The following is a 22,280-nucleotide window of genomic DNA, read 5'->3' as shown; positions in this document are numbered from 1 at the left end:
GCACTTACAAATTGTTGATTTAACAACAATAAAAAGAATTTAATCGATAAAAAAACGCTAAAATATAATTGAAATACTTACTTAGGACTTCTCGAAATTTGCATGGCCTCAAACGTCATTGAAAACAAAAATAAATAACTAAAAACGATAAATATTCAATAAATTCCTTTCAAACACATAAAAATATCAATGAATTAACACGCGCGGCACTGTAGTACGTCAGCGACTGCTGGAAATATGCTGCGATGAACTAAGCGACACTGTTGCCAGTTTTATTTGTTCAAATCAAACTTTATTCTTATTAACAAATTTGTTATCTACGATAAATACAGTCGCTACATTTTTCGGGTTGCAGAATTTATAAAAGATGTCGATTATTCTGTTAAAATAAAAAAAAGTATTATATTAAAAAAAATATTATGCTAAAAATATTATACTAAATAGTTTGATCAGTTTCGATGGAAATATTTCATGTTGTAATTTCTATTATCTTCTTGGAGACGGGTTCGTAATTCTTGTACGGGTATTGTAGGGTTGAATTTTAGCTTTTAATCGGCGTCAATTTTAAAACTAGAATGTTGTTTTCTGACATCCAGTTTTACATTTTTTAAACCGTCTGATACGCGGCGACATCTTTTTTGAAAATATATTCAAAATAATATTGAGAGCATTCATAATATTTTTCACGGAAGTCAATTTTCAAAATCATAGTGCTAAAGGAGTAACTTTGGATAACAATGAAAATATCAATATGCCTCTTTACGTCGAATAGTGGTTTTTGTATAGGAATTCTAATACAAAGTGGCGCAAAAAAACGCATGAATATCAAACCAGTATAATTTATGACTTTGTTTATTGGAGCCTAGTGGAGCAGCAAGGACTTTGGAGAACCGACGCCCTAACTCTGTCGACATTTTGTGGAGTTCGCGACGTGCGAGAACGACAAGACGACTTCTGCTTCATAACTGATCCAGTTGTGCGAAAAGAGGTAACCAAACGAGGTATTGTGTTGCGATCTGGTATCGAACCATTTCATTGAACTCTGTTCGAAAAATCCGTTGAACAGTAATAACAGATTCATTACTTTCGAAGAAATGTTCAACAGGGAAAACGCGCCATTGCTACTAAAACTGGACGCCCTAACCTAGAAAATAACCAGCTCCCGCACCTCTGCTCCTTTCCTCCCACTCCCACTAATCAACTAGAATTCATGCGTTCTTTTTGCGTCATCCGTTATAAACAGTTTACACAAAATATTGACAAATTATATACCTAAACAGTCTTCGTGAATCACTTTGTATACATTACAAATTATATAGTAAACGACATTATCTAAAAATATGAGTTGATAAGGAAGAATTCAGTATCATGTTCACTTCAACTATGCATTAATACTCAAAACAGATCTGTCTGATGCGAGTTTGTTTTTTGTATTTCAATCAGCGTGTCTCGATAACTAAGATCATTGACACATGGTACAGTTCTGATACTATTATAGCTACGACACCCTAACATTAACAAACCGTTTGAATTACATAAATTAAGAATTTATATTTTACCATATAGACCAATGACTTGGCTACGGCGTTTATCGAATTATTGAGGACAATTTGTTAGTAAGTGATTGACTGTCAGTGGTATTTTGCAGTGCTGACATTTGGAAGTATCAGAAGCGGCCATTAAATGTCCGTGAGTCAGTCTAGTATGTCCGATGCGTAAGCTGCGTACAACAACTGAGTCTCTACGACTCATGGGAAGTAGGTTTCTGAAGTCGATGGACCGTGTAGCTTAATTGCAGCATGCCCAATGGTTTGCCCATCGGTCGCGTTAAGAAAGTCATATGCTAGCTTAATAGTAGATTTGTATCGCTGTGGAGGTTAGCCGTTAGCATCTTGATCCTGTAAGTTCTTTCCCATGTATGCAAGATTAAAGTAATGGTAACAGTAGAGCTTGCGAGACGAAAAATGCAATCATGAATATCCTGAATGATAGGGTGTACTGGATATTTTTTAGATTTATAAATAACTACAATGTCGCAAAGAGGAAAATTTAAATTTTTCTCTTACGAAAATCTTTGGAAGATCAATTTGAAATGACAGAAATTAGATGTTAGCACGTATAAAGTAAATTATATAAACCAAATTAATATGGATATTATTTACACTTCAAGATGTAGGAGAAATATGTTGACAAATTTTCGAAATTAAGTTTTTCTCATATTAAAAATTAAAACTATTAATTAACAGTTAACTTTTGTATAATTTCCATATTCAATTGAAACCAAATACATTCAGTTGAACTTGGCAACGGTGCAAGTTATTCACGACAAAGATAAAAGACACGGAAAGAGAGAGAAAGAAAAGATCTTTTCGAAATGTACTGGCAGATTCTTTCGGTAGCAACTAAATCGCCGAATCGGAAAGGCAAAGCGCGCACTCTCACTCATTGCCTTCACAGGTCCTACTTCGACCGGGAACCGGCCGGCATTTTTTTGGGTGTTTAAAATGCTGCCGAATCTCTTTTTCCCTCTCTGGTTGGTTAGTTACTTTTAACGTCACTACCGCACATAACCGTGCGAGTGCAAACATATAACGATGAATGGTCGGGAATTATTAAGAATTTTTCTTCGATTTTTTATTTTATTTAATGTTGTTAATTAACTTAAATTTGTGGACAAATAAATTATTAAATACACTGTTTCAATAAACTAGGAGAATTAGTTTACCATGTTAACACGTTCAAGGTCACAAATTTGGATCGTTGGATTAAGGTAAAATATTATTAAAATAAACCTCACTTCACAATAATGTGATTTTTCGCTCAAAATTAAGGACAACATATGTTTTTTGAATGTATATCTTTGTAAAAAAAACTAATTTTTAAGAAAACTATTCAAATAAAAATCTAGAAATATAAGAGAACGAATTAATTTTTCAATAAATCCTATTTGACATTTTTGTGCCATATGCCGAAGCATGGAGACGGACATAATCCTATAGGACTACCTTTATTGTCCTTACATGTCAAACAGGAATACCAGGTCATGCTTCTTTTTTCCGTTGGTTGCATAATATACACCTTTTTCTCTTTTCTTCTTTATGTAGAAAATGATCGAAACCTGCAGCTATATTTGATTTTTGTTTTGAAATTTTTACTTGCAAAAGGTTTTCGATTATTTGCTCTCTATATTGGAGATACGACAATTTTTTATTGGTTCTATTTAGCAACCAATTTCAGTTCCATAGGTCTAATACTTTTTCTGGGTGAGCAGTAATTCGATGTCATTTGGTCTGCTCTGTCAACTCCGGACATATACCTGTTATACTCAGCCACCATTTCAGGTTTAAATTTCTTTATTTCCTTTTGTGTTGTTACTTCTGTCATCCCTGACTTATCTTTACTTGAAATCATGAGAACATCTTGCTTATCGTGCCATTTAAAACTTTTGTCTGTCTGTCTTTTCCAGATAAGATTACGTTTATTTTAAAGGTTATGTTTACATAGTCCGTTCGATTCCGAAACCGTGTGACAGTTTGCGCCCGATGTGCCTAGAAACCGTAGTCAAATCGCGTCCATCGCCTATGAAGCGTCAGGAAATGATTTGCACTCAAACGCAATAAAGTCTTTGGCACACATATGTGACTGTAGTTTTCGAGAAAAGCTATGCGTTACATATACAGGGTGTTTCTATATTCGACCGACAACGCTATACCACAGAGAGATCTCAATAAATGATTCATATTGATTCATTTGAAATCAAAAATTTGCCACAAATCAAGAACGCTTTTAATTTTTTTTTTCAAATTTGGTGTCCAAAATGCTCCTTAATAATAAACAAAGTGGCGCGCTGTCAGGGTTAGTTGTCGCTATTATCCCCTTATTTTTACGCCTCTGGAGCAAATTCTTTTTTTAATTTTGTTTTAAATTGCCTGATTATTTTTAGTTAAAAAACTAATAACCTTTTATGGAGCTAAAACGAGCGGTGTTGTAGAAATTTGGTTCTAAACAAAAGTCTACAGGTAATTAAATATTTCTAAATTATAATCTAGTAGGCACATGTCATATTTTTTCATTCTACTGTATTGAAAGTTTTAAAAGTGTCACATCCTTACAAATAATTGGCCAGTGTTCAATTTAAGCATTAGAACCTGGAGATTTTCAGGTGCGAATAGAATTTTCAAACTGGTATTTACAAAAGTGTCGAGAAAACCGAAATTTTCCAAAATATCTGTTTGTATACCGACAAGGCTAGGAAAGGAATTTTCAACTCTAGAAATAGTCACATTTGGGATGAAGGAATTCCGCACTTTGAAAGGGGATTTCAGCATAAATATTCGGTTAATGAGTGGGTGGCTATAGTTGGAGATTGCTTAATCGGGCATTACATTTTATCAAATAAATTAAATGGAGCAAATTATACGCGCTTTCTGGGAGAAATGTTGGATGAATTGTTGGAGAATGTACCGTTAAATATTAGACAACCATGTGGTTTCAAGACGATGGGGCATCTGTTCATTTTGCTGCAGCGGCTAGAAATTACTTTAACAGACGTTTTAGAGAACAATGGATAGGTCGGGGTGGATCCAATTGTTGGCCTCCAAGATCACCTGACTTATACTATATCAAGTCCTTAGTGTACGAAACAATCATCGAATCTGAACAAGATCTAATAGATAGAATTCAAGATGCTTCAGAAATCATTCAATCCCATTCAGATTCACGGCCAACAGTTTGAACAACTACTGTAACTTTGTCAATTTTGTCAGATATTGTAATACAGTTTGTTTAAATTCAATTTGTGCTATTATTATTTTTATTTTCATTGCCAATTTTGTTATTAGGTATTGTAATACATTTTTAATTGAAATTGAGATTATGAATGATTTTTATTTGTTTTGAACTACTTACCCTTAATTATTATTCGAAATTAAATGAATAATTCATTTGTAAATAACTTACGTGCTTGCAGACTTTTGTTTAGAGGCAAAAAATTCTACAACACCGTTCATTTTAGCTCCATTAAAGGTTATTAGTTATTACTAACCCTGATAGAGCGCCACTGGATAAATTTTTCCAAAGTTTGTTTATGTCAAAATATTACTATATTAAGGAGCATATTGGTCACCAAATTTGAAAAAAAAAAATTTAAAGGCGTTCTTGATTTATGGCAAATTTTTGATTTAAAATTTTGAACACCTTATATCTCAGCAACTAGGCCCCGTAAGGGTTCGTATTCCTATATCAAAATGAATCATTTATTGAGATTTCTCTGTGGTAGATCGTTGTCGATCGAATATACAAACACCCTGTATGTACCAAGTGGTCGTGAATGTGTTAAACATTTAGAATTCTTATATTGTGAAAATATAAATATTTATGAAATGAATCATTAAATATAAAAAGTGATTCTGTCCTTTAATTTATTAACATAAATCTCCATTATCTCCGAACAGTTTTCTAAATCATATTTGTATACCTTCTGTACCGTTTATGAAAATATACAACATAATTTTTTTTTAGAATTTCGCAAGCTAACATCCTAAACATTGAAAAAGTTCATCAACCTCGTTTCGAATTATCTGATTATATGAAACGTGGGGCGTGTTCGCCAAAATTTCAAATCGTTTTATCGAATCACGATGACGCAATTTATATAAAGGAAGGCCGACATAATGCGGTGAATTTACATGATGAAATGTTAAACAAATGTAAACATTTTACGTTGCGGTATAGTATGAAACTGCTTCCGATTTCAGTATTGTTAACAATTGATGTGAAATTGATATTTTGTCGCAATTAGGATACTCTTTATTTTATTTTTGTTTATATTTACAGTTGATTGATAACATATTCAATTTTCATTGTCGTTATAATATTTTAAGAGTATATTATGAGTCGTAAATAAGACCTAACAATGTTTATTAAAAAAATTTAGAGTTTAGTTAGAAATACGTATTTAGCAACAAGCATTTAAAGAAAACGATGTTTCCGATCAAAGCTTTTATAAAATTATGATTATTCTCAACAATGAAGAAAAATTATATGTCATAGTCGAGCTTTTAAATTGATGACCGAGGTGCATACGAGGCAAGCAATAAAGTATTTCGCTGAGGTGCATATTGATTTCCATTGTACTACAAATTTAAATCAATTTTGAATAACGAACGCGTTATTATCAATAAAAATTGCAGATACTTCAAATCTTCTCTCGTATTGAACACTCTAGACTTTTTCTCTTTATTATCAGCGCTTTGTTTTTTCAAAAATTTCAAATATATTTTTATTTTTTTCTTATAAGCCAGAGTAGAAACCTTTAAAAATAATAAAAAGTGAAAAAAAAAATAATAGTAGGATGAAACATATTGGAAAAGGAGGAGAATTTGATAAAAATGAAAAGAAAAATAATTTACGGGCGATCTGAGATTGTAAGATAAAAAAAGAAAGAAAAAAGCTGGTAAAGTAGAGTCGTAGGTAATGAATTTATGTGAAAAATTGATCTATATCTTTTACAAAAAACATTTTTTTCACGAAATTTGGAAAACTTATCTTTTTATGTCCAATACGCACTGTAATTTATTTGAATCGAAATATTTATTTTTTCACGTCAAGCATCCTAATTTTCAATCGCAAAATCTCTCGTCAATATATCAACTTTTTTTTTAAAAAGTCATTGAGACTTTGGTTTTTTGAAATCTGTCCTTCCTGGTGGTGTGATCATCAAAAATCCTCGTTTTTTTCATGGATAAATTAGTAGGTAAAATGTAATTTTGAGCAACAATCGACGGGTTTAATATATCGAATCGACATGTTCTGATTTTGAGGAGTAAGTGAAGACACTAATAACGTTTCATTGTATCTTGGTAACTTTACAACACCATAAATTAAAGCGTTGGAAATAATACAATGAAAAATCAAGTGAAATCAACTGAAAAACAATATAGCCAAAACAGTTGCTGTCAAATTTTGATAAGTGTTTTGCTTATATTTTATGTTAATTCCTATCCCTCGCCTAAAAATTCTTCTTCAATATTAGTTTTTGCAACTTTCGACGCCCATTTTTCGTAGCTTTTTTTCTTGTGATGTCGAATACATATGCAAGTTGAGTCATCGAGTGGTAGTCTATGCTTAATCAACACACTGTGTTGATATCCATGTGAGATACTGTATAAAATAGATTTTAATGATTAATTCGCCCCATTCTTACAATTTTCATAGCTGAAATGTCATTTTACAGTTATTTCAAAACTTGTTTTCAAATTTATATAAAAACAACTACCCTACATAGGTTTTGAATCTAGAAATTGAATTTTTTACCAATACAAATTGTGACGAAATGTATTTTTTATTTAGAAATCTTGGAATGTTTTGAAATTTCTGTTAAACAGCATGCTCCATTCGAAAAGTGTCCTACTTTTATTTTATCAGTACTGGTTAGTTATTTTCAGTGGTGTTGTCGAGTCGGAACGCTCCGGAACGTCGTTCCGGGACTTCCTTTTTGGACAGGAACGCGTTCCGGAACTAAAGATGATTTATGATAACGAGAATTGACTGACGTATTGAAAAAAAAAAATTAAAAAGAATTGCTGATTTTTTTGTCTAATTTTTGATTTTTGACGAATTTTTTTATGTATTATTATTTTTTTTTCTGCTGAACCGGAACTCGAACCGAACCGAAACAAATACTTGAACCGGTTTTTGAACCAAGGATCGGCCCTGTCTATATAATTATATATACGCGTTCCGGTAAAAAAAAATTAGCACAACACCACTGGTTATTTTGGATCTTAAAACTCACGGAATACACTTTAGACAGTTATAGAATACAATCTGATATTATGAAAAAAATTAGTATTAATGTGTTGGAACAATTTAAATCTCGTTTATATTTACTATTATTTCATGAAATTATTTATCAAACAGTGAAACTGCAAGGAGAGATCTATGGCGTTGCGTTCAGAACGTCCAGCTGCAAGTAATAATACATTAGGAATATTTCCAACGCGTGAGAGTCTAAAAATTTAGCATCTTAAATAAGAAAGCCCCAAAAAAGCGACGATTATTGCTTAATTATATTCTTTTCCTCATTTTACTTGCAACTTAGTTTATTAAAAATGGATTGTAACTCTAATTATTGGAACAATTAAATGTATTAGTCGTTCATGACATTTTCGACAATTCAATGTATTTTATTAAAAGACAATCAATATAAGATAAAATCAATGGAAGTTTGACAAAGACTACAAACCAAACCTTCAAGGTAAGTTTTTTTCACCCCCGCCTCTGCTGTGAAATATTTTTGAAAAAATTTTGTTGAATACGGGCAAAACATTTCTATTTCTATAAAGTTAAATATTGTTAAAAGTTTCCCAAAAAACATTATATTTATGAAAATTTCCTCATATACATACAAATAGTTTATCCGACATGTGCTTGCAGTATTTTTTTTTTAATGAATTACGAACACCTTGACTTTATCAATCACTAATGCCATCTGTATTTATTTAACATCCATAACAAAAAAATATCCCTACTTTTATACATAGACCAAAAACTAATATTTCGCTAGGGTTCCTACCCATGAAACTAACACAACTACAAACAAAGGGTAGCAAAATTCTTAGAATAATAATAACTGCCAAATTTCTAAATCCGGCCGTTGAGAGTACCCCAACCTAAAAACTTTTATATAGGGTCCCTTGCGCTAACATTTTCGGGGTAGGCATCGTACCGTCTCTTTCTCCGGCAGTGTTTTCGTCTTCTTCCCTCTCTCTTAAAATGAGAGTTCAAGGTCAAGCCACCCCTACATATTAAACTCGCACATCAACATCACCATCCTCTGTCTGTTTCCCTCTAACATATGGGATTAGGGCGTGTAGTAGAAGATGACGCACGTTCATTAATCGACGAGTGTGCTCCCAATACAGGGTGGATTCAATTTTCTGAACCGCTGTTGCTCGAAAAGGCAGTATTAAAGGATTATTAAGAGGAAAAGACTTAACTATATTTTATTTTGATGAAACATGAATAAATGATGGATATTTTGTAGGAAAAGATGGGCAAGATAAACTGTTTACACATGTTCGGAAGGAATTTATAAAAAGTTTTTCTACCGACTTTAAAAATACGTTAATTATGCAACCTAAACCGGGAAAACCATAAAACTAATTGTCGACATACTGGCCATCTCACTACTTCTCTTTCTTCCCAAATTGTTCGAGAAAATTTTAATGAAAAAAATTAAATCGATTTTGGATGGAAAACATAGATAACCAATCCACACAGGTACATAGAATATAATTGAAAGTGGAGAAAAAATGATATGTAATAGGTTAGGTAAACACCTGAGTAAAAAAATTAAATTAAACGTTGGATGATGATGATGATTAATAATGACTTAACTAGGAAAAAAATTAAACATATTACGAATCAAATGAATAATAGAAATAATACATTAAATAAAAACCATCATATATTTGGGTATGAATATTGAAGTGGTTGGAACACGAAAAGAAAAAGAGAAAAGCCTTTTTAGTTATGGGGATTCAAAAAACCAATGTTGCCATCATTCAAAACTGAAAATTTGTCGAAATATCGTAGATGCAACATAGTACAGTGGAAACAGTGACATCTATAGAGATTCCCATTGTGACATAAGAAATCAAGAGAATAGCAAAAGGCATGAGGAAAAGCTGCATAAACTCTTGATCAGTGCGGCAAAATAACGCAGACGACAGATGGAAATCAGACCAACTAACCTGGTATCACCGTAATGAATTAAAGTGTAATGTAGTGCGTTTTTACCATGAAAAAGAAGTGATTAGTGCCAAATTCAAATTGAGAAAATCCATTGCGACATCAAAAAATATTAGAAGCGATAAAGATAAAGACTTCGAAAAATTGCCGATCTTTCAGACAAATTACAATATTATAATACTGCTAGTTAGCAATAAAAATTAAAGGAATTGTTAGCGATAAATGGAAGAACTCTCCCAGTGGTTAATAATTGTTGAGTGTTGAGTCAAAATATAGGGGTTACCACTTTATCACCATGAACTAATTTAGATAACAATACAACATTTAGGTGAAATAATTTTCACTTGGCAGTAGATTATTCAATTAAATAGCTAAAATTGAGAATGATTTGGGGGCCGGGACTATCATGCATCCTTCCGATCATTTAGAAGGACGAGGTCTGAGAGGGAAAGAAATGATACTAGACTTTGAACAGCGTAGTTCACACCTTGGAGCAGTCTATTCGTTTAACAGCAGCAGGACGCGTATCTGTTGGAATTTGTGATAATATTTTTGAGTTTTCGCAGTGTTTGTTTTTTTTTTCTGAATTGGCAATAATGTCGGTATAAATCCGGAAAAGCTCATTGGAGAAGTGAGGAAGTATGGACAAACAAACGAGCAGTACCAAAACGCCGACTACAAAGACATGATCTGGAAAAAAGTTGCATTATTACTTACAAAGTAAACGCGTAAAAACAATTAGTTGAAAAAGATAATGAAATAAAATATTAATTCGTTGTACGTATCATGTTACCCCTATTTTTTTGCTTTAAAAAAATGGCGGACGCGGCAGGAATTTTATATCGATATTTTTTGATTTAATTCCATTAATTCTTGGAAAATAGCTATAATGCCACGACATATTAGTAATTACGGAATATTGAAACAATAGTCGTAAGCTCTATGACTTGATATCAGTAAAAAATATCGTAGGCTAGAAAGGGTAATATTTGGAACGGTGCTTATCGTAACTGATAAAATTAATCTAAATAATCACCCAGCTTATTAAATTCATAAAAAGTTGGTAATTATATGTAGGTATAAAAATATTACTAGCATATAATCCCTGTTTTCAATGTCACAAATATTTTCCGATTTTTCTAGTAGATGGTGTTGTCGAAAATCACTAGAGTCTAACTTAGCCAACTTGAGGCGAATTCCACAAGTTGCATTTTTACTATCAAAAAGAACATAGAAGATTCTGCTAAGGAGACGATGGGCATCCAGAAACATTAAACAGATCCCATGTTCTGTTTACACTTTATCGCGTTGCTCAACCTTGTTGCTTATAGACCTAAGACGTCGGTGTGTTTCCAAGCATCAAGCTTTCGAAATTTGTTATAAAATTATTTCGAACAATTTCAATGTCCTTGAAAATTTTTTGTTCCAGTAAAAAGACAACCAATCAGTACCGAAGACAGATCCTATGGGCGGTTTTCGATTTATCATGTTGCCATGGATAGATATTGATTTATTTCGATTTTGAGGTTACAAATATTTAATTTTTCAAAATCAAAATCTTTCAAGATTTAATGAAATTATAGAAACAAACGTACCAAAAAATAGCTTTTACAGTGAGAAACTTGTACGAAAAGCATTTATGGACTTTTGCAATGATAGAAATTATCAATTAGATAGAAAACAGATGGCGGAAGAATTGGGATTGATTCGAGAGGATTGGGCTATGTACATGAAAAGAAAAGATGGTACAGAGCTTAAAGAAACCTTGGTCAAAACCATGTGGAGCCCAACAAGTAAGCTGTCACAGGAAAAATATAAAGAAATGAAAGATATTATTGACCCATTCAAAAGAGGGCATTTCAACAAGCACCAGCTACCCGCGATTCTACAAGGTGTTTCAAAAAAAGATGACCCCGTCTCTTACGAAAATTTTTAACTGAGCAAACCTCTAATATTTTTCAGTTTCTAGATATCCTAGAGACTGCTTGACTGCCTTTTTTGTATCGAAGGTGGTTGAAGAATGTGTACTGAAAGAAAATTTTTAATAGAAAACAACGATAGCACTCTTGTCAGATTATTTCAAAAAAAACTGATGTCAAAATTGCTCATTTTATAACAACTTTCTCAAGCTTGTTGTTAACAAGCAAATATCGAACAAATATCAATGTCCGTAGGTTATTACTAATGAAGATTGTCAAGAAATAGTGAAAACAAAATTATTTAATAGATGAAATTTTTGATATTTATCTTCTTCATGGAAGCTTCGTAATATAAATTGCGCTATAATTTCTCGCGCCGAGATTACGACGATTTTTCTACTTGTATTTGTTTTGAATATCTAATTTTCAATTAGCACAGACCTATTATCAAGACACTCAGCACCAAAAATACCGAAAACTTGACCCAGCTGATAAAACATACTCTTTCATATATTTTCAATGAAAGTCTTTTTGAAAAAAAAACCATTCAACTAAGTGAAACTAATTTTTCTTGTATAAAAAAATAATTAGTGTCAATTGGATAAAACTGTCACAAATAATTGTGATGATTTGTGATTTAAAATTAAAACCCGTGAAGTTACACAATCAATTATTTTGATTCATAATAAAATTCATGAAAGAACTCTATTCAATATGTTTCACCCTGCACCTCAAATAATTTTTCCGTTTTTTTTTTTATTCAGGTATCTACCTATACATAAATATGTGCGCCTTGTGGATGGATAGTGGAAGCAGCTGCTAGGTGGGCTAAAACACATTCATCAGAGCTTCGCCGGCCAGAAAATGCGACGCGGCGGCTCTTTAGACACACGCCAAGAGTCACCTGCCGCCCGGGCACGGGCTAGTAGAACTCCTCTTCGCCGAACGACCGGCCCCGCAACACGTCAAAGGAAACAACCCCATTAAAACCAAAAAGTAATCATCTCTCTCTTATTCTTTTAAGATTGCAGGTATGGATTTAAATATAAAGAGAAATCTGAAAGGTTACTAAATAGGTGTACATTTATAAAATATAACACAAACACAATCGATTTTCTTATATTTTTCATATTTAAAAAATAAATTCTTTACAGGAGTTTTCCTCGAATGATTTGTTTTCTGTTTTGTGGCAACAAAAAGAACAAAGTTTCTATTTGATGGTGTTTAGTATGCGTAGATTGTTCATTATTATTATTACACTTTTTTTTAGGACCATTTCTTGTCTGTTTGAATCAAAATTTGACATTTTAATTTGAAGCATTTCAAATAGTCGGTTTGAGCTGAAATTTTTTTTACAGCCTTCTACTACCCAATATTTTGATATGCAATGTTTACTGACGGTTAATTTGGTGCTGAAAGTTTTTGATTACATAGATACAGATTTTGAATTTCAAATGTTAGCATTTGAAAGTGCGATCAGTCATATAGGGTTATGAACAAAATTCACGTACAATTGTGATTTAAAAAAAAATGTCATTAATATTTTTTCCATTATTTTGATAAAGCTTATAATAGCTTCACCTGAATGTCGGTTTATTTTTGAGCTTGTTTATTTGTAATTCTCCTTTGGACCAATAGCAAGTGGCTTATCTAATAAAAATTTCATTCTATAGAGGATTCGAACTTTTGATCTTCGTGTTAGAAATTAAGCACTTACACCGTAACAGTTCGAAACAAGTTTCGACGAGACGACAAAATAAAAAACACGATTTTAGAGCACATCAAACTAAGAGGTTAAAAGTAATTTTTAAAATAAGCATTCATTATTGTTCTAAGTATTTTAAAAATAATTTCCTGTATAAAAAAAATTTAGAAGAGGTCATGAATGAATTGTTTTTGCAGGAATTATTCTATAACTGTCTCTCGTTCACGATCCGACATAGACAAAGAGGATTATAGACCCGATTCATAGAGTTTTCGAACATCTGCGGAGTTATACGACTTATTCCATATCTAATTCGTTTCACTAAGTCTTCTAAATTGTCTGGTCCGTATTTGGATCCTGCCATAGGAAGGAGTTCCAATTATTTCCGCGAAAAAAAGAAGGGACATTCCTAATCAAACATTAATATTTGCAGTGCGCTGGTTGTGTTTTGTCTGAATCCTTTGGATTTTCATTACAATGCCTTTCCGGATCATATCCTGAGACTTAGTGAACAAGTTAAACTTTGCATGGGTGGAGTTTTCTTTTTTCAAAAACGTTACTTAAGGGTTAAGGCATACCCAGGTTACTAGTTTCTCAGTAGTATCTTTTCTTCATTGTGTCATTTCAGCAACACTATTGTGATTATGTAGATTTTATGTATAAGCACGTGCCACCTGATCATACCATTACAGAAATATTCAATTCAATTCTGTCAGAAGCTTCAATAAGGCTTTTTTTATAATTCATAACGAAAGCTAACATAAATTTTTCAACGAAAATTGTTAAATTCAAATTTTCTATAAAATTGTAGTGAACAGCGATCGAAAAACAAATATCACTCAATAAGTCGTGTGACTGACACACTTGACATTTGAAACAATATGTGAAAGATTTCCTGACATTTCGATTAGTCAGAAAAAAGTGACAGCCATTGAGGTGAAGCTACTTTTTTTTGTTTTCAAAACAATGGATTCAAATCAATTTCGAGTGTTAATTTATCATTGCTTCTTGATGAAAAAAAAAAAATACTGTACAAGCTAAGCAATGATGGTGAACGTTCTGGTCGTCCAATTAAGGTAGTTACTCCAGAAAACATAAAAATATTCCACAAATTGGTTATATTTAGTCGTAAATTGAAATTGCGTGAGATAGCTGAGGCCGTAGAAATATCAGAAGGCAATGTGTTTTTGCCGCGTTTTGCGATTACAAACAACAACGTGTTGATGATTCAAAGTAATGTTTAGCCATGTTTACACATAATAAATCAGATCGTTTCACATCGGAATCATCATCTGAGTGGAGTGCAGCTGGTGAACCACGTCCGAAGCATCCAAAAGCACAGCAGTCAGCTGGGAAGGTTGGGGCTTCAATATTTTGGAAACCGCATGGAATATTATTCATCAAGGAAAAACGGCCCCATATGTCGATGAAACTATTCCCCCAAGACAATGCACCGAATCACAAGTCGATGGCGATGACTTTAGAAATTGAACGAATTATACTTCGTATTGACGGGGATTACATTGTTGAATAAAATCAATTTTTGGCAAAAAATGTGTTTTTGTTAGCTAGTCACACGGCTTATTGATTGATTGAACTTGTCGTATAAACAAAATTCCAATTTTCGTAAGATTGAGGTTTAAAAAAATTTGTTATGGAATCTACTTATACAATATTACAGGACATGAGATAAAAGTGTTATCAGCGTGAAAAAACCGATGTTCAAGTGCGCCAAACTATACTTGCGAGCTCCAGCAGATTTTCTTAGAAATTTTAGAGAAATGATCGTGGGCCGATATGTTTTCGATTAAACACATAATATTTCATATGGAGAGATGATGGTTTTCTGAAGTCGCCGGAATAAATACAGTAGATCTCTCGGAATTCTTTGATACGATTATTGATTGGCAAATTTTGCAGTAATTAATTTTTTTGAACATAAGTAAAATATGACACAATTAAATGTGAGACTCATAACTACATATTATAGGAAATATTTGAATTATTATATTCATTTTGGTTACTTCGGTGAATAAAAAACAATAAATGATGGGATTCTTTTTATTTGAAAGACCTTTTTCACTGGAAGAGCGGATAAAAGGATACTAAATCCGAACCTGCCGGATATAGCGTGGGTCAGTAGTCCTTATATTCCAACCCCAAGTTTTTTGGTTGGTAGGACTAATAATGCTTGTGACTGGACCTATTGCAGTTGTATATAGGTGAAAGAATCTATACAGAAAAATTTTGTCTTTTAATACCTACTTCAATTGACAAAGCGATCCTGATCCTTCTATTATAGAGGGGCTGGTTATTCATTTTTATACATATATCTTATGCATCGGCATTTGGGGTGATTTGCGGGTAGTGTATCTTTTGAAATGTGCAGAACCTCTCACGAATTTATTACAAGATCATTTTTATTAATGTAGACCATAATTTGAGACAAGTTCATTGTGAAAAAAGATTAATGAATAATCAAAAAAATATTATTTAACTTGACGAAAATTAGTTAAATCGTATACTTATTTCTGTATTGTTGTTTTCTCGTTTGATTGAGATACTGTTTAATAAATTTAATTAAGAAAATTATTAGTTTTTAAAATAGGCGCCTAGTGAAAAATTAACGATCCCAGACCCTTCGAGCAAAATGGTTGACAACAATCGTTCAACGTTTAGTCGTACCACCGAGCAAAACGTACCTTCAGAATTCCAAAATACTGTGATAATGACTTTATCGACTAAAAAGAAGTTTTAGCTTCTTGGGAGCACGTCTTCGTATTTTTATTTCTGGGTTATAAAGATGTATCCAATTTTCATCTACTGTGACATATCGACGAAAAAATTCTCTTGGGCGTACGTTTACAGATAACCAATTATTCGTTTGAATTTTTAATTAGGGCCGGCTTTTGATCAGCAATATGCAATATCGATACCAACCCCAGAAATGACGGTCTCAGATATTCAGCTCCATCAGTAATCATGTGACTACTTTTAAAAGCAGCTTACAGATCAAAATATTGATATAAGTTTTTCTCGATTTCGTTTATTGTTTTTCCACATAAAAAATGATGTTTAAATAACATATTTAACCAACAAGAAAACAGTTTAGTGAAAGATTCGTCAATTTCTGAGAGTTGCGCTTCCGTAAAACCGCCCACCCTCGTATTTATGAATATAAAACTTTTTGCACCCTTGGAATATCTTTAAAACCGACTAACATATTCTTCTTGTTTCTTTATATTTTGATCTAAATAATCATAATAAAAAATCCATGAAATTACTCGATACCGGAAATGAACAAAACACTCCCTGAAAAACTATTTCGATCAATTTTTCAACAGGTTTGATAATCTTTTAAAACAACTAACAAGGTCAGTATCAACGGCAAACTACCGAAAATAAAAACAGCTATATCGATTCCAACAACTTCAGTATTCTTATTTCATCAATGAGGCCTTCTTATATTTGGCTTCCCCTTCTGAACCCGGCTCCTGCGGTACAACACGTGTCACATTACAATATAGCATTCTACCGCACTAAACAGAGTTGCGAACACTGTTGCCGTTATTTGTTAACAGAGGAGATAAGCTATAATAAGCTTAGGTTTAGCTCTTGGGTTACTTTGATTTGTAAAATAAAATTTCAACGTATAAAAAATGAGATTAAATTTATCAAATTTAATTGACACAACAGATTTCGTATGATAAATATGAAGAGATGTTACGAGCTCGTCCACGGCATGGACCGTGATGTCGGTCCTGTTCAATGTCAAAGTAAACGGATAAAAGTAATAAAAAGTAACAGGTGAATATAAGTAGATAATTATTATTATATAAATTAGTTAAGTCTATTGTGTTTAAATAGATTAAATAAGTTAACGACAGTGTGTATAAATTAAACCCACCCTAAGAAATATACACCCCACAAAAATTATCACATCACTCATTATTTTTTAAATATTTTAAATGTCTTGCCTGTTTTCCGAATTTTATTATTATTACGAATTAAAACACCAATAGATACGCCTTTTGCAACATTCATTTTATATCAGTTTAATCTACAGAGGACAAAAAGTTTTGATTTACCAAAACATAGAAAATATCAGAAAAATTGTACAAAACATGTATACAAAAAAATGAACGGTGCTTAAACTAAAACCAGCCAATGAATTTCTAGTAGCGTGTGTTGCCGCCCCTCGCTCTAATTACATCTTCCATTCGTCTTGGAAGGCTTCTAAACAGGTTCTGGACGTACCCTTTCGGCATGTTTTCCCAGAAGTTAAAAAAAAACATTTTGAAGATCATCTAGTGTTCTTATTGGTGCCGGATGTTGCTGAATTTGCCATCCTAGATGGTCCTAGACATGCTCTATTGGGTTAAGGTCTTAGTTACGTGCAGGCCAATTCAGGGTGGGTATCTCGACCTCTTCTAAGTACTGCCGAACCACTCTAGCAGTGTGTGGACGAGCATTATCGTACATTAGCACAGAGTTGTCATCGATATGAGACATATAGGGCACTACAAGGGGTTCTAGGATATTGGTTATGTACCTGTCAGCATTTAGTTTTCTATAATTCACTGGTACTAACTTCCACCACGTAGCCTATATACTGGTACAAGCCTATCTGATGTGAATACAGACAAAATCTTGATTCATCTGTGAATAAAATATTGGACCGTGCTTGAATATTCCAATTTGCGTGTTCTCGAGCAAATTCTCATCTTGCTACTCGATGCTCTCTGGTAAAACGTGGACCTCTAGCTGGCACTCTGGCTCATATACCTGCTTCTCTCAGCCTATTTCGAACTGTTTGTAGGCTTATTCGGACATTACGAGCATTCAACAAATCTGTTTGCAACCTTCGAGCGGTGGTATGCCTAATTCTTAACGCCGTTAACATCAAATAACAATCATCTATTACCGAAGTTACCCTTCCGCGGCCTTGTCCGGGTTTTCTGGTTAGCTGCCCTGTTTCTTGGTAGCGAATAACAACTCTGGATATGATGTTTTGTTGAACTCCAATTACCCCGGAGACGTATCTTTGATTGCGGCCATATTGTATGAGCGCGATGATTCTAGCGGTTTCTTCATTCGTCACATGTCTTGTTAAACGTTGAGGTACATCCATTATTAACAAAATAAATTCAAATTTTCACTATACAATAACACAATTTGCTTAGAAAGTTCTCGATCCCAATACATTCTCCAAGGCAGAATTGATTTACTCGAGCATTTTTGCCTCCAAAAAAATTTGTAAGTAATTTTGATATTTTTTGCCCATAATACGAAACCAAACAATATCTATTGAGTTGATACATATACAGATTGTCCCAAAAAACTGAAATTAGGTATTAAAAATATCTTAAAATATCAGTGATGTGATAATTGTTGTGGGGTGTATAGTTTAAATAAATGAGAAAAACATTGGAGGAACTTAAAAACTTATTACAAGTGTTTTGTAGTGGAATTGTGGCCAAGTTAAAGAAAAAAGTAATTTTAGGTTATGTCGTTATGAATGGAGTTGAATTTCATAGATTAGTTATGATTAATTGGATGTCGATGGTGTTGAATTTATTTTATAAATTTTTTTTTGAAAAACTAGAAGATTTAGATTAAATTAAGGTGATTTAGATCAGTTTTCTTATTAATGCATGGATCATTTTGGGAAAGATATGTGGTTTCTAAAAATAGAAGTTTTTTGTAGTTTTCCTCATTTGTCAGATTCATAATTTATGTCCTACATAATAGACATGTGTCGCTGATGAACATCTGTTAGGATATAATGTGCTATCGCTTTTATGAGAGGTTATCCGATTGGTGAGTGACCTATTTGACTGACCAATGTACTTCTTGTCACAGTTTAAACAAGAAAAAATATGTTCGGTTCATCAATTTGTCATCAATAGTTTGTTCGAACATTAACATTTGGCAACATTGGAAATACAATGAGTGAAAGTAAAGGGCAATAACTGATAGAGGGGGTGAAGAGGTAAGTAAAACGAATTTCGGTCGAATGCAGAGCGAGGTATTTGGAATGTCGTTTCGTATAGGTACTAAATGGTATACTTTACGTAGGTATACCTTTGTTATACTTAAAAGTCTTTACTACCAGGAGCCCACATTTTTTAAAATTAGAGTAGGTGTGTTACTAGGGTCTCGCACACATGCGTTACTGGTTAAAATTAAATCAGGTGAAAGTTAGTTTGTAAATAATTCGATATAGAGAGGCATTTATGGCAAATTCAATTATATTCGCAAACAATATGAGTCATTGTTTGTTTACCAGCCCATATTGTCAGGATGTGAACTAATTTTATAAACCTAACAGGTTATGTGCGATTCGAGACCTTCTCTTTTCTGTATACTTGGTAAAAAGGTAGAAATATATAAACTACTTTAAAAGACCGAGAGGTAGTTGGTATTTTTCCTAGCGAAAAATACTTTTGCTCCTCATCGACGAACATTTATAAAATGTTGATTTTGAAAAAATACTCAGAGTATTGAATCCGTATTGAACATTAATAGCATCAACTTTTATTTTAATCGTCGCACGTTATTTCTTAGACCATGAGATGTGTCTATACCAAAATTCTCGATATCGATACCTAAAAAATCGATTCTCGATACCGATAACATCGATGTATAATAGCCGCTTGTACAAAAGATTCTCTTACTCAATTTTAAAGTATATATGCCTATACTGGGATAAATGAGACAATTTCGTAAATAAAAAACAAACAATGGTTTAATATTAATAACATTTACTCTGAAATTAAATTGGGCCAATCTTTAACAGAGAGAAAAAACACATGGTCTACGTTAAGCTCTTTGGATTTTTGGTTATTGTATCAAAAATCAAAATCATTATCCACTGGCAGCCTGTTATTTAAACAAAGACAAATATTTTACGAAATTATTTTTCAAAATATGATAATTTCATTTTGATACTAATATAAACTGTATTTAAAAATAATTTTTCCATCCATTTACTGGTATCCGTATCGATTTTTGCGATCGATTCTCGATACCGATACCAATATCCACGAATCGGTGGTATCAAGAATCGACTCATCCCTTAATTTTTATAACATTCAAACGAATAGAATCGACAAATATTGTACATTCAAACTAGTGTTGGAGTATAAGCAAACTCCAAAAGCACTAGCTAATAAAACTAGGTTACCACGGTATACCAGGAAATGAGGGAGCTGACAGCCTTGCCAAAAAAAGCGGCAACGATTCCATACCTTGGCCCAGAACCATACTGTGGCCTCAAGGGATGCCATATAAATAACGAACTGATCGAATGGCTAAAGAATCAGATGGAGTCTTACTGGAGAAACAACCCAGGCCTAAGGCAATCCAAAATATTTATAACCATATCAGCTGAGAAGTCTAAAAAACCTCTCGTGATGATTGGAAACGACATGAAATTGGTAATCGGTCTTCTGACAGGTCACTGCTCCGTCAAATACCACAGACGATGGGCATGGCATGGCAGAAGATGACACCTAGGGAAGTAAGACACAAGAGCTCCAAAAAAACAGCCTCTTTTGGGAGGAGTCTATGTATTTTCGAAGCAGAACAATAAAATGTAGAGTCTTTTAGGTATAGGTGCAGAGTGTTTGTAAAGCCAAAACGATTCCCTAAAACAATCTACATGAAGCAAATGGTGATAAATAAAGACTGATACAAAACAAAACAGATATTTTCGAGTATCCTAAACTTCTAGCATAAATCAAAATTATGTTCATAATTCCAATAATTTTTATTTATTATTGTTAGTTTGATGTTGTTAATGAAATTTATGAATATGGTGTGTTTTTTAAGTCTGTTCTATATGACATAAATTATTACCACTCAAGAGGGGTAAGTTATTAAAAACTGTTACACCGCAAATCTCGTCAAAATCATTTAATTCGTCAAAGATCCGGTTTTAAAAAATTCGCAGAACTAGTTTTTTAGCATAACTTCAAAATTCAACGTCGTCATTAGATAGATAATGAACACATCAACTAAGATTTTTTTTTAAAAACCTACCTTAGAAATCAATGTTTTCATGTTAAAACAGTCTTGGCAAAAACTGAATTGAAATATTGATTTTAATTTTGGACTTTGATTTAGATTGCAGGAAAGATCGAAATATTGCAAAGTTTTATCAGTAAAAATATTTTTTTGTACTTTTATAACAGTAATAATAATTTTCTGTCGTATAAATTTCGAAGCAAGGTGCAGTACATAGCCCAACATTACAAGTATTACATAAGTAAAGCATTATTTTCTTCTCCTTTGCCATCCTTCTTGCACAACACACATCGCAATCCTAGTTGTTGTTTACCTACCCATTCTTATAACATGTTTCCAGATACTAATAATACAATTTCATCTAAAGTTCTGGTTTCAGCAGGATAGGTTTCATCCTAGCTTTGTATCTGCGTTAAAATATTGGACATACTAATTTCCGGGAAGGTACATCGGTAAACAAAGTTATATTATGCGGCTATGGGGATTTCCGGGCATTTCTACGTTCTATGAAGTTACATAAAACGAAAAATGGTTTTGTAAATATTTTTTGAGTTACTCGTATCTCGAAATAACTTCTTTTTTGATGTTGGTAGGCAACAAGTAGGAAAATAATTTTTGGTCTACCCGATTTTTTGTACTAACTTGCTTCTGAATCCTAAATGTTTTCCACCTTATTTTTATTTATTCAGATAAGAATTTATTAATAATAATTGGCTATTCCCCTCAAATAATTATTATTGTAATACAATAGAAATTTTCTAATAAGGGCATGAATTCTTCTAAAATTGAAGCATATCCAGAAACTGAATCATCACAATCATCAAATTTCTGTTGTAAGTTATGCAGGAGACTAAATCTCATTATGTTACCATATA

The 22,280-nt window shown here is 32.7% G+C and overlaps 1 protein-coding gene across 6 annotated transcripts in view; it reads right to left on the bottom strand.

Moving 5' to 3' along the window:
* Positions 1–22,280, bottom strand: part of LOC130899319 (insulin-like growth factor 2 mRNA-binding protein 1) — a 121,016-nt gene that overhangs the window by 40,309 nt on the left and 58,427 nt on the right. The window contains exon 1 of one of the 6 annotated variants that reach the window (XM_057809189.1): positions 82–262. The exons of 4 other annotated variants lie outside the window; for them this stretch is intronic. In XM_057809189.1, coding sequence (XP_057665172.1) covers positions 82–119 — 38 coding nt within the window. In that variant the 5' untranslated portion in view covers positions 120–262. Of the gene's footprint in view, positions 1–81; positions 263–22,280 lie in introns of those variants that run through there. One more of the 6 variants, XM_057809186.1, reaches the window with a different exon arrangement.

This window comes from Diorhabda carinulata, chromosome 11 (assembly GCF_026250575.1).
Source record: "Diorhabda carinulata isolate Delta chromosome 11, icDioCari1.1, whole genome shotgun sequence".
Taxonomy (NCBI): Eukaryota; Metazoa; Arthropoda; class Insecta; order Coleoptera; family Chrysomelidae; genus Diorhabda; species Diorhabda carinulata.
Note: the sequence above shows the minus strand (reverse complement) of the source record. Positions and strands in the feature narration are given on the sequence as shown.